General features: G+C 48.0%; 1 protein-coding gene across 8 annotated transcripts in view; it reads right to left on the bottom strand.

Annotated features, from left to right (window-relative positions):
* The window catches only part of ATP2B4 (ATPase plasma membrane Ca2+ transporting 4), a 104,421-nt gene that overhangs the window by 44,702 nt on the left and 45,933 nt on the right, over positions 1-13,786 (bottom strand). For 7 of the 8 annotated variants that reach the window (XR_009536739.1, XM_060129054.1, XM_060129072.1 and 4 more), the window contains exons 3-7: positions 3,667-3,864; positions 2,788-3,045; positions 2,196-2,321; positions 1,637-1,762; positions 455-490 (exon numbers count right to left, since the gene is read on the bottom strand). Coding sequence is in view for 7 of the 8 variants with exons in the window: in XM_060129054.1 (XP_059985037.1) it covers positions 455-490; positions 1,637-1,762; positions 2,196-2,321; positions 2,788-3,045; positions 3,667-3,864 (744 nt within the window). In the remaining variant the exon portion in view is untranslated. The remainder of the gene's footprint in view (positions 1-454; positions 491-1,636; positions 1,763-2,195; positions 2,322-2,787; positions 3,046-3,666; positions 3,865-13,786) is intronic. The other variant, XM_060129026.1, reaches the window with a different exon arrangement.

The raw sequence follows: 13,786 nt of genomic DNA, 5'->3' as shown, positions 1-13,786 counted from the left end.
GACTAGCTGAGAAGGAATCCAGATCAGAAGAGGACACCGACGAGGAAGCCAACAGAGGAGGGTGCAGGGACTGCCCATCCCAACTCCTTCCACCATAAGGACCCTGAAGTCTTCCAACCCAGAAACCGATGACCGTTGTTGTTTAAATCTGGCCTAGGGCAGTGAAGCAAAGAGTTCAGCACCCTGGGAAGAGCAGATCAATCTCACAGGCTCTCCAAGATTGACAAAAAGTTCCTTGAGCCAACAGCAGAGGATGCTGTCGTCCCATCTTAGATTGGGTTTGAGAGCTTGAGACCACCCCCAAATCTCTGCACCTTCCTCAGGATAAGGCATCTGGGCCACAGCAGCAGATAACAAATTTATGGAGAGGAAAAGGGAGGAGGCAGATGGCCTGGGAAGGCCTGGTTTGAGTGTGGGCAGGTAGAGATGGTAAATGAGTGGGTGGAAAGGTTACCTTTGTTGCGATTTTCAGGGACTCCTTGTTTTTTACCTGTTTGAACAAGAAAGAAAAAAATGGGGTGGAGACCCAAAGTGACTATTAAGAGATCAGATATCCAATGCTTCGGTCCTGCTCAGAGCCCAAAAGGGCAACAGCAAAGGGGCTGAGTTGCAGGAAAGGGAATGTAAAGGAAGCTCACATCTGTTTACCTCCATCTTCATTAAGGGCTCTCATGAATCCTTGGGGTATGGACCAGGCCACTCATGCAGGTGAGTGCACACCCACTTCTGAGCTGCTTTCTCCTGGAGCACAGCTGCTGTTGGGAGGGTGCTCCCAGCCTGAGTCACACCACTTGGAGAAATGGGGTGGGGGTTAGGAAGCGAAAGGTTTGAACTGTTTCTGCCTGGTGGCAAAGGCCCTGCAAGGTGCCTCCATGTCAGTTTATCAGCGCCAAGCAAGCGTCCTCCTTATTCACTTGCAGGCAGCTGCAGAAACGGATAGTCTAGTTCCTGAGTGAATGTGTTTTGTCTCCTTCTCATTAACTCCCCTTCCCTAAACAGCCCAAGAAGGTCCTCCAGCCAACTGGTAGAAATCCTTCTCTCCTCCAAGGGAAGAAGGAATTCTTAAGGGAAAGGTGTAGATATGGTTTGCTATCTTTTTTTGCCTTCTGTTTTTCCTTCTTTCAGGAACAAGTGAATGGCAAAGACAGGGCTAACTTTGGGGTAGACACTCCCTCTCTGTTCCCACTCTCCTGGCCGTGTCTCTCTTCCACTGACAGCCCATAGTTTCAGCAGGAATCCAGTTTCTTCTCCTGGACAGTTTTCCCTTAGCCTTGATGATTCATATAGTCCCCCATATCTGAGGAAAAAAGGGGCAAGGGTCGGAGGACTACACAGAGGGGAGTTGAGCACCTCGCCAGCTCATTTGGGGCAGGCTTTCTACCTCATCCCTTTACAATCCACCAATAGACACAGGAATCAATGCAACCTGACTGGGGAGCCTAGAGCCAGGATCTGGTTTCCATTAGAGCACTGTGGGGAGCCAGGGATGATACCCTTAGCTCAACAAGGAGTTTGGATATCTGCACTCATCATCCTGCAGATTCTTCCAACCAGGTACTGCATCCAGACCTGCTCCCTTTCCTAGTTTGTCCACGGGGGTGGGAGGGAAAAGACTCTCGTCCCGAAAGCCCTTTACCTTTCTTCTTCTTCTCTTCCTCTTCCCCCTCACTGGCCCCCAAGAGGGTAAAGATGATTCCAGTCTGAGAGTTGATACCCACAGCAGTCACTACCATTCGGCCAGAACCTTCCATGACATGGGTCCCTAAATGAGAAAGAAGACAAGAGAAGTGTTTGTTTTTTTTTTATACCTGGCCATTCTTTGGTGTGAAACATAGACCTGGAAAAAAGCAATCCCTCTTTCTTCCTCTCCCGTGGATAGTGATATACTCAGCAGATAGTAGGAAAAGATCAAGAGCAAGCAAACTGGGGGGTAAGGAAAACAATGTGCCTAACTGCTTTAGCGTAAGGCTCCTTTCCCACCACCCACCCCCAGCCAGCAGAGCCCTTATAGCACCTGCTTCATAGGCAACCTCTTATAGGTTGCTTGATATCCTTGTATTCAACCCACTAATATGCTACTGCCTCAGCTGACCCTTGAGGCAGGGCCAGAAGGGAGAGCAAGGTCTGGATATGGTCTCTGTGGCTGACTGTCTGGGGGGAGGTAGAATGGGAGCTGGTGTAGCCAGAGGCCATACCTGAGAGCAACATGGGGTCTCTTTCCAGGGACTTTTTGACATGGTCCGATTCCCCAGTCAGAGAGCTCTCGTCAATCTTGAGATCATTGCCCTGGATCAGGATTCCATCTGCAGGCAGCAGGTCACCTAGTACACAGAGGTGAAGGGGCAACAGGGAAAGAGGGTAGGTAAGGACCATCCAACCCCATCTCAGGGCTGCTCCCATGGGCCCTGCCTATATGGCAAAGGCCCAGGGAGAATCTGGAGAGCATTTGAAAGACAACTTCAGCTCTGACAACCTGGGATAAGACTCCATTCCGGGTATTATAAATTCAAATAGTTACTGATCCCCAAACACATTCCCATGGCCTGAATATTATATACTTTTAATCTAAGCCACACAGGGTACAGTCTAACAGTCTTTGGGAGTTTCAGTTACTGCTTTCTGTGAATTTCTCTTCCATAACCTCCTTAAACTCTAACCTAGAAGCTAACACAATTTGGGGTCTTATCTTTTTGGGTCCTCAGCAATTCCAAGCAGCTCCCTTATGCCAAAGGACCTAGCCTTGAAATAGGGAGGGTGGCACAGGTACAAGAAACACAGAGCTCTTACCGTATTTGATTTGGGCAATGTCCCCCACCACGATCTCAGCCACAGGGAGCTGAATGATGTGACCATTTCGGATAACGGAGAATTTCTGTTCCTTTTCAATGCGGTTCTGCAGCCCCCGGAATTGCTTCTCTTTGCTCCAATCATTGAAGGCAGTCACTAGTACCACGATGATCACTGAGAATAAGATGGCTGCCCCCTCAATCCAGCCGGCTTCTGCCTCCCCTTCATCTTCTGGGCTAGTTACGGCTAGACCGCACTCTAGCCCAGGGAAAGTAGAGAAAAGAAGGGTCACCTAGGGGCTTTTGTTGACATTAAAAATGGGGGTGGTGCTTCTGCAACCCCCCAGAATAGAAAGACAGGGAAAGAGAATAACAGCTATTCTCTTGGGTAGAATAGCTCTCCTCTGAGGATACTGGAGCACAGCAGGATTGGGCGTCATCTCACCACCAATATAACTATTTATGTTTACCTAAAAGAAGCAAATGACTAGCATGAAACATATCAATACAAATTACAGGCAAGTCACATATAAAGAACTTATGACCGCCAACATGGTAGTTCCCACTACGACTTCCTATGATGCTCACACAACTGGGGGAACTCTGAGATGCAGGGCTTTGCTGGTTGAGTGAGCATAGAGGATTTAAGACATTCTGAATAAGGATTTGATGGGAAAAGGGGGAAAAGACCCTGGAATCAGGATAGTTTGGAAGAATAGCTTACTAGCTACTTATTAGTTTCCTTTGGAGAACCCGCTCTGGATAATGCGGGGGGGGGGCATTTTAAAGCTATAATCTGTCAACATGAATACTAAGTGCTTTTTGGTGGTGCTGGAAAGAACCCAGATCAGAGTCATGCTGGTCTGTTCAAGATACTCACGTTCATTTTCTTCCCCAGGGGGGCGATAGAAGGACAGGACCAGGGAGATGATGGCCGCGATCTCCAGGATGATGAGTGTGACATCCTGAAGGGCTTCCCACACTAATTCTAAAAAGGTCTTGGGCTTTTTGGGGGGAATCAAGTTTTGTCCAAATAGTTGTTTACGTTTCTCCAGATCTGCAGGGTTTCCAGATAGGCCTGAAAAAGACATAAGAGTGGAGCAAATGAGCGAGAAAAAAGGGGTAGAGATGAATGACAGAAGAAGGCAGTTAAAAGATCCCTTTAAAAAAGATACCTTGCTTCCCGATCTGCCCAAGTATGAGATCCAGTTAGGGTGACTGGTCTCTGTGGCTGACAGACTTTTTGCTCAGACTCAGGGGGTGTGAAACTTTCAGTCTAAAAATGGGGGCAAACCAAGACAAGTTGGTCACAGGGGCCACTCACTCCTCTTGGTCTCCAGGGTAAGCTAACCTAGACCTAAAACTTCATCTCTTCCTCATGGGGTTTGCTCCAGGCTCCAGCTCTAAGAGCACAAACATTAAAATGTTTCCTGAGACTCACACAGAACTTTCCTCTCACATTAACATGTAAATGCTGTTCATGACTTAAAAACAGAGCTGGGACTTCCCTCGTGGCACAGTGGTTAAGAATCTGCCTGCCAATGCCGGGGACATGCATTCGATCCCTGGTCCGGGAAGATCTCACATGCCGTGGAGCAATTAAGCCCGTGCGCCACAACTACTGAGCCTGTGCTCTAGAGCCCGTGAGCCACAAATACTGAGCCCACGTGCCACAACTACAGAAGCTCGTGCACCCTACAGCCTGCACACTGCAACTACTGAGCCCACGCACCACAACTACTGAAGCCCGCGCGCCTACAGCCCACGCTCTGCAACAAGAGAAGCCACCGCAATGAGAAGCCCATGCACTTCAACGAAGAGTAGCCCCTGCTTGTCGCAACTAGAGAAAGCCCGTGTGCAGCAATGAAGACCCAACACAGTCAAAAATTAAAAAATAAAATAAAATGTTAAAAAAAATAAAAACTAAAAACAGAGTTGGCTTCCACCCAGTGGCTCATACACAAAAGCAAGAAAGAATAAGCTATCTGCCCAAGGTCATGCTAGGAGGCTAGGAGACAGAGCCCAACCAGTTGTCCTGTGCAAGTTTCAGTGGTTTCAGGAGATCAACAGAGTAGAGGCTTCGAGACTCCAACTTTGGGCATCCCCTTTTTGCACACAGTCATCCTTTTCTGTCACACACAGAGGCATACATGCATAGACACACATACATCACTAAGAGGCACTATTGTTCTGCTAAGTACTATGTACTTAGAGATGTACTAGGTGCTAAGAGAAGTACTACTTAGACAAAGTACTAGGAGAAGCACTATTATTCAGGTTGAATAAAAAGAGAACAATGAAGGTGAAGCCACTGAGTTAGTACTCAGTCCTTGATTATCAGCATGCCCCCCACTAACACACATGTGCTTACGTACCTCTGTGAGTGTGCACACACAGTCCAGGCATGTTGCCAGAGAGAAGAAGAGTGAGGCAGAATTATTCCCAGTGTCCTCCTCATATTTAGGCCCTTCTCCTGGGCCCTAGGGGTGTTATACTTTAAGGGAAGAGGAGACAGCTTCTAACTTTAATTAATGCCAGGTGACATTTATCAAGTTGTTTACACAACTTGATTAGCAAATTAGCCCTGGTTTTGGCACTGGACATTGTTGGCTATACTGTGGGATCCCCACAGTCAGGGTGAGGCAACCTTTGTCTTGAAAAAAGATCAGCAGCTGAGGAGGGTTAGAATCAAAGGATGGGGACACTTAACCCAGCTTCATACAGAGGTGCAAGAAAAGCAGATGACCGGAAGCTGCAAGGAGAAAATGGGGATACTGATGCCAGAGGACTTCTTCACACTTTAGTCAACGTGAAGGGCTACTCCACTGGTGGGGAATGGGGGCTTAGCAGGAGGGCAGACATCTATTCTCCATCTCCACTGAATAGGATGCAAGAGTGTTTCTTTAAATGGCAAGGAGAGAGATTTGGGTTAGAACTAAGGAAGACAGAGCAAGATTTTGAAAATGGAAAAATAGATACTCAAGGGAGTATTGTTTGCGGGGTCCATTTCTCCACCCTAAAAACAAAAACCATCAGGAGAGGTACTTGAAATCTACCTGGGGACCCCGCCTGGAGGTAAAGTGGGGGTGTGAACTGGCACCCACGATTGTGGAGTGAGGACTGCAGACCACTTCCTCTTGCCAGTGCTCAGGAGAGGGAAACAGGGCAAGTGGCGCCTGATGCTCTTATCCAGGGCCTCCTGCCTCCTTGGGCCCAAAAGCACCACCCTGGCTGGAAAGCTGAGAGGCACAGCAGAGCTCTGCAGGGGAGCGGGTTTGACCAAAGCGCTAGAAGCAAGCTGGGCTGCCTGCCAGAGAATCCCTGCCTCTACCACTCTGAGAAGTCAGTTCTCAGCAGGAAGGAAAATCCAGGGCCTGGGAAAGGAGTGTTTCTGGGCAGGGCATCTTGACCCCCAGGCAGGCAGAGGCAGAGTTGCCAGGGGACAGGGCCTTGCTGGTTCTTCCTCTCAGGGACCTGAGATAGCAAGTCTGTTTCAACTTGGAACTGCTGTGCTGGACGGCCAGGCTTGCTGGAGGGAAATAGGAGTTCTGCTAATTTGTTAATCTACCTAGGATGTTTCTCAAGAAAGCAGGATTCACAATGTAAAGGGAGGATATGTTATTCCCTCCTTAACAAGGGTGAGGGCAAATCAAGACATCAGATATTAGAGGTTATCATCAAGGGACATCCCAATAAGTCTAATGAAGGCCAAAATGGCGTCAACACCACAAGAACAGTCTCGCTAAAAGCACCCCATCTGAGGTAGCCCTGCCTCTCCCTGCTCTCATATTAATGCCTCATAATCAGCCTTGACTCCTCTCTCTCTCTCTCCCTCTTATCCACTATATCCGTTTAGTCAGGGAGTCTGTCAGCTCTATCTTCAAAATATATCCAACGTTCCCTCACTTCTCATGTTCCACAGCTGCCATCCTGGTCTGAGTCACGGTCATCTCTTGCCTGGACCACTGCGACTGTCTAACTGGCCTGCTGCTTCCACCCTTGCCTTTCTGTTCTCAGTCTCTTCTCTTTCCAGAATGATCTCTTACAGTCCAACCCATGACACTCATCTACCCAGAATGCTCTGGTGCCTTTTACTTGGAATGAAACTGGATACAGAAGACATTACAATGGCCTATAAGCCAAGCCCCCTTTATGAGCCCCCAGCCCCCCACTCCTTAACTCCTACCATTTTCCCCTTGTTCACTGAGATGCCATCAAGCTAGCCTTCCTGCCATTCTCTGCATGCACTAGACACGTTTCTTTTTCAGGGCCCCTGCACACGTTTCCTTTCTCAGATTCCTCTTCACTAGGTAGGGCTCACCCTTTCACCTCCTTCAGGTCTGTGCACAAACACCACCTTCCTCGTGAGGCCCACCCTGACCCCCGTATTTAACACAGACTTTTCTGCCCCTAGCACGTTTGATCCCCTTATCCTGCTTAACCGTTTCCCTCTACAGGTCTTCTCTCAGAACAGATTATATACTTATCCTAAGTTTGTCTATCCCCCTCCACAAGGGCAGGATTTTTGTCTTTGTTCCTTAGGTCTAGAACAGTGCTGGACACACAGTATGCACACAGATTTATTGAATGAACTGCACGAATGAGTAACAAATAAGACTGTGAACATTGAAGCGATTACAATTGTGCCAGATGCTTCACCAGGCACACTTGTGTCTTCTCACCGAAACACTGCAAAGCCCTGTGTAGTAGCTGCTATTAACCCCACCTCACATATAAGCACACTATGGCCTGGAGAGGTTTTCTAACTACTCAAGTAAGTGCGCGGCAGTCTATGCCGCTCTACAGGAAGCAGCTGGATGCCAACCTACACACAGTGGGGCTGGGGTGTGGAGGCAGCCGCACTCAGCTGAGGCTTCATTCTGGCGTGACTAACTTGTCCTGGTTTGTCTAGGGCTTTCCAGGTTTTAGCACTGGAGCTCCTGCCTCCTGGGACGGCCCCTCAGCCCCAGGCAAACAGGGATGGTTGGTCCCCCACCCTCCTTTATTTACCTCAGGGCAGGCCCACATGCTGCTTTTCTCTACACCTCTAGGCAAATCAGTCCCGTTCCCACTCTTTATTTACAACCGGGGTGAATTAGTCCCATCTTTTCCAGTCCTCAGGGATGGTGACACCAGGTCTGTCAGAGTCTAATCTATGAATTTTGTATTCAATAAGAGGTTCATTACTGGCCTTTTTTGGACCCAAGCAAATGAAACAAGACAGGTTATAGAAAACAAAAAAGGTCAGGCCTTGCTCTCACTTGGATGCCCTCAAAGTCACACATTTACTTCCCTTTTGCCATTTTCTCTCATCTCTCTGCTCCACCTTAAGTCACCCCACGCTCTTACAATAGCTACCTTAAGAAGTCAAGTGGCTGCCCAAGTTCCCCGCATGCCCTGTGGCAGGGAGGGGCAGTTTGGGGCTGTCAGTGTAGTAGCCTTGGGAATCCTCTCTGACATGTGGCATGGCACAGGAAAGCCATGTGGGACTGGGAGCTCGGCCAATCCCCAATTTTGGGCTTTCCATTCCCATTCTTCCTGCCCCCAAGAGGCTCTCAGGCCTTGATCTCAGCAGCTGTGATTTCACATAAATACTTGTCCAGCCCAGGAGGGGGTTTTAGTCCCTTATCTCCACAGTTGCTTCTAAAATATACCGCTTCCCGAAGAGGGGAAGGAAGACTTGGCAGGGAGAAAATGCTGGAAACTCTGGAAAAGGGTTTCCCCTAAAAATACATCAAGAAAATGAGAAGAAACCTTGTCCCCAAGAACATAAGAGAGAAAATCCTACCCAAATTGGGAATACATCTGGCCCGAAGAACCAGACGTAACACATGAGCTAGGAGAGGTGACAAGAATGTCAGTCTGTGAAGTCATTGCCCCCACCCCACGCTGGGGAATTACACAGCCCTGCCCAGGCTGGCGGGAGACGGAATAAACAGCAGTGGAAAATCTGTGTCTGCTATGAGCCTGTGCGGGGACCCAGGGCTTGGGCGGAGAAGCAGAGGCCCAGCCCTCAGTGGCCTGGCTCCAGCAGGGAAGGACCAGGGCCAGCTTCCCTAGGAGGCCGAGGACTGTTGGCAGAGGCACCCCTTATCAGAGCCAGCCCAGGCCCAGAAAGGGTGGGGCTAGGTTAGACGTCATGAGGGACTTCCCAGCTGTCTGAGTTATGATACCTTGCCAATGGGACAGCAGAATCTTCTCCTACAAAGATAGTATAAGGGAAAGGTTTCTCTGGGTTGATTTGAAGGCAATCCTATTTGGTATATAAGAACAGACATCAGAATACCTTTCAAGTCCTACCTTAAAAACCCTGGATTAGGGGGCAAGAGGGAAGAGTAGCCTAAAATCAACATAAGGACTGACAGGCTTCAGCCAGCTACTGCTGCTAACCCATTGCCACTCCTCCGAGGATTCAGAGCAGTTTCCCTGCTTCTGCATCTCTAGCTTAACACACCCACAGCTTGGAGATGTGCTCCGTACCTGCTGGCCTTCCAGCCCCCAGAGAGAAGGCAGTCTCCCTAAGGTCACAACAAGAGGATGATGGACTTAGAGAAGAATGCCCCTTTCTCACTCGCAATCCTAAAGCCCTGCCTTAGGTGGACAGCTATCTCAGGGAATGTCTCCCCCTATCTGGCCCTCTGCTGTATGCCTTTTGTGAACACTCCAACTCTGGCATAGAGAAGAGACAGCTCCCCAGAGCACCCTCCTCACCCTCTGCTCGGCCGCCCTCTCCCACGCTGCACGCACACACTCCCCTGCGGTGTCACACCCCCCAGTACTCACACCTCAGAGCTAAATACAGAGAGCGAAAGCTCCACTTCCAAGGGTGGATGCAACATCTGCCCAGCCAAGGAGGGGATGCTATCTTTCTTCCTTCCCCTAGCTGATGGTTCAGTGCAAGGCACTGACAAGAAGGTTTAAAGCAAAACAACACTTTTTGCTTCGGGCAAGGAGGAGCTGGATAGAAAAGAATTCACAGAGCCTGGGGTTGGCCTGGGAAAGAGCAGGCCCATAGCTGTCACGCATGGTTGGCCTAATTCAGCCCTAGGCATATAACTCAAACCAGACAGGGAACTCCCAGGATGCAACGTGGAATTCCCTGCAGGGGGAGGAGGGACTAAGGGAGGGCACTTTTTCTCTCCTGTCTTTCTCAATCATCTACCATCCCACTGTTGATGCTGCTTCCCCCAGGTTTTGTGAAAACCTTTCCCACCCCTCTGCCAAGTACTAAATATTTCACAGCTACTCACATCACAGCGTAGCTGCTCTCTGGCTGTTTGAGCTGGTTTGCCCATCTCTAACCCTTCTCCTCCCTCTAAGATATTCTTTTGGCATGAGTCTCTGTCATACCTTAAACTTAACATGTCTGCCCAAAGTGTGATAGGCAGAGAGGACCACAGATTGTTATTCTCAGCAGTCATGCCCACATGAATTGTTTTTAGAATAATTTATTTGGCATCTTCCAGGTGATGGCTATGGGGCAGAGGGCATGAGGAAAGAGAGGTAGCTTGGCCATGCTTCTAAGTTGAAATTGATGGACTCCTAAAAGTGGATTTTCTAAAACAGACTATAAGCCCTACAGATAGGGAGGAAAATCTCAGAGAAGCCAGTTGCCCATCTTCTTCTCATATCCGTTTCATTCCATATCCACTTGCCCATTTCTTTACATCCCCTGCAACATCAACATTCTCTAAAGCAGTGGTCTCTAAATGGGGGGCATGCATTCATCCGTTAGAGCGTGGGAAAGGTACTGGAACTTTTTGTATTACTTCATCCATTTCTATTTCTTGTAGATCCTACTATGTAAATAATATTAGTGTTAGAAGTACTGTAGGTGAACATTTATTGGGGCTACGTGTGCAATTTTCTTTCAGATTGACAATGCTACTGGAAATTTCAATCTCCTACACTGAGGAAGAGCCCAATCCCAGTATGTCCCAGCTTATGGGAAAATGGATAGTTCTTGGTAGAACATGCCACTGACCTCAAAAGGCAACAGGAACACAGCTAAGTCCCAGAGACCTTAAGGTGGCAGGAGATATTAACCTAAATCCTGCAGTTAATGAACCAAAATCAAAGCTTGCGCTGTCTTAAAACAGATTCTTCCCCCCTCCTGCTGTTTACTCCCCAAAGAATCTCAGCTCCCAAAACCTAGTCAGTGCTCAGTTATTAGGCAAGGTAAAGATGCTTGCATCTTATGCCAGGAACACTTACTAAGTGGTAGCAATTACCACAGAGCATGGCCAGGCCAGAGCTTCCCTAGGCAATCACACGATGGAGGAGTCCTACCTCTGACTCCTAGGCCCCCTTTTCCTTCCCTACAATCCCCTCAGCTTAGGTCCCTGTACTGTGTGCTCCCATAATACCATCATAGCACTATGACAATATTTCTGAAATTGCCTTAATTTTTGTGTATCCTCTTATTGCCTGTAAGCTTTATGGAAGCAAGAACTGTCCCTGTCGTGTTCACCACTGTGTCCCCAGCACCTGCTGGACATTAAATATTTGTTTAATGTGGTTGAAAAGAAATTAGAAACCCTCTGTATCCCACTGTCACACCCTCAACTCTGCAGAGGCGGAAAGGAATAGCAGGGTACAGAGGGAACATGAGACAGAAATTCCCACCAACATTCTTCTAGATCCAAATTCAACATAAATAGTCTTTAGCCTTCCGAAAGAAGTCCACAGGTAATGACTCATTGTTTAGTCAAGGCTCCCCTTCTCTGCCCTTTCTCATCTGGGCCCAGATCTCCCCCCTAACCGTTGGCCTAGCTCCTCCTCAGAAAACATCATTCTTCCTCCTAAAAAGGGTAACACAGCTGAGGACCAATGTGGAAAAGTTCTATGGAGAAGAAGAATTCATACAACTTTCTATCTAGACCAAAGAATCTCTCAACTAGGATCCTCTCTGCTTCCTGCACGCAAAGGGAGACTGAGACTAAGGAAAAATACCTCTTCTTTCTTCCCCTTAAGCCACGGGTAATTCTCATTCCAGATTCACAAAGGTTTCTCTTGCTCTTGGAAGCCAGGAGATGGCATGGAAAACTGATCAGAAGATAAAAGCCTATCTTCTAGGGGGTAGCACCCAAAATGCTCAGCTCTCTGGGGATTGGAGAGATTGGCTGGGGTTGGGATGTAATGGGGAAAGAAGAGGCAATAGAAAGAGGGGGGATAAAGAAATTGGAATGAGGAAAGAAGCAAGCAAACTACACAGATTCCACTGGTGCAAAATGCTCAGGTTTTCCCTACTGGTAAACCTCAGGCAACACAACCACCACTTATCCAGGAACTAGAGCCTCACCTCTGCCTCTTTGTCTTTCTTTAACATGGCCATGAAGGCTGAACTCTTTAGTGGCTTAGATGAAAGCATGTGTCGTCTTTCACGTCTCCCCCACCCCTTTTTGTTTCCCCAACTTTCCTTCCCTTTTTTGCTCACACTCAGCCTTGTGTCTGGTCGTTGCTGAATGCCATGGAGGCTGAGCACCTCCACGTCATCTCGAATGTAACCAACTCTTGGCCACTGGGGCATCTCCTCTCGTTCCAACTAGCCATTGTACTCAAGGAACGCAAGCCAACATTAAACTCACATTAGCATTGGGTCACGGTTAGACATTTTATCAGGCATTGGAGTACAAAACAAACTGTAAAATTATCTGTGATTCTGAGATTCTCCATGCTGCTGCTCTAGCCAAAGGGGCAGCAGAACATTAATGGACTGTGATTCAGAAAACATGAATTATTCCATCGAGTTCTACCCTGTGGTAAGACTTTAGGCAAGTCATTTAAACCTTTTGGTCTGTTATGAGCAAGAGCGAGTGAGCGAGTGAGACAGAATAAAAAAAACATGTTAGTGTTTGAAATGTTATAAACTCCAAGTTCCATAAGACCCTTTAGTAGCTATGGTTTAAAATAATCTACCGGGCTTCCCTGGTGGCGCAGTGGTTGAGAGTCCGCCTGCCGATGCAGGGGACACGGGCTTGTGCCCCAGTCCGGGAAGATCCCACATGCCGCAGAGGCTGCGCGTCCGGAGCCTGTGCTCCACAATGGGAGAGGCCACAGCAGTGAGAGGCCGCGTACCGCAAAAAAAAAAAAAAAAAAAATTAAGAAAAATAGAACAATCTACCAATCTATACTAAAGATACTATCAATCCAACAGAAAATAAAGGGGAAGAGTCATATTCTAGGAACCAATCTCCCCTATCTTACTTCACCTTGGTTTCCAATCAGCAGAATTCTAACACCGGGAAAATTTCTTTATTCTTATTATTAGCCTGCAGGGGCCTCGCACAGCTATGCTAGGCTGTCAGGCACCTCAGAGCAGTCTTCTGTGAACAGGCTGTTTTTTTATGGCACCTGGATATTGATGCTCTTTTCTCAGCCTGTCCAACCAAACCGCTCAGCACCATCCCCGTCTGGGGAGAGACTCCCGTGTCATAGCTCTTCTGTGTCTCCTTTTCCCATCCCTTTACTCTTCTCACATATGAGGGGGTCATCGTTGGCACTGGGGGCTAGAAATTACTCACGGAAAAGTTATTTTCTGACACCCTGCCTCCCAGCTCTAGGACCGGCCCTATGGGTAAGTCGTAATGAAATAAATCAGGATACATATTTGTGATCTAAGGAAGCAGGAGAATGGCAGTGGACAACTGTGACAAAGGTAGGGGTACTGGGATGTAGGCATGGCCAGGGTTTGTAGCAACAGAGGCACCTGACATCAGAAGGGTGACTTTCAACTACAGGTCTGAAACCAGGACTGGGAAAGAATCTAAGCATTTGATATCTGATGTTGAGATTAAAGTACAATATACATGCTGGCCTTTGGGAATGGAAGCTCTCTGGGAATCAGGAAGTTAACAATAACAGCTATGAGAAAGGGTTTGGAAAATCGGGAGGAAAGTCTGGACCCGGCTCTTAGGAGTTTCTTAGGTTCCAGCTTATTTGGACTTGTGAGTTTCACTTTGTGAGAGAAACAACTGACCCAAGGGATAAGAACAGAAGAG

This window comes from Lagenorhynchus albirostris, chromosome 2 (genome assembly GCF_949774975.1).
Source record: "Lagenorhynchus albirostris chromosome 2, mLagAlb1.1, whole genome shotgun sequence".
NCBI lineage: Eukaryota > Metazoa > Chordata > Mammalia > Artiodactyla > Delphinidae > Lagenorhynchus > Lagenorhynchus albirostris.
The sequence above is the reverse complement of the archived record's forward strand: the minus strand, read 5'-3'. Positions and strand labels throughout refer to the sequence as shown.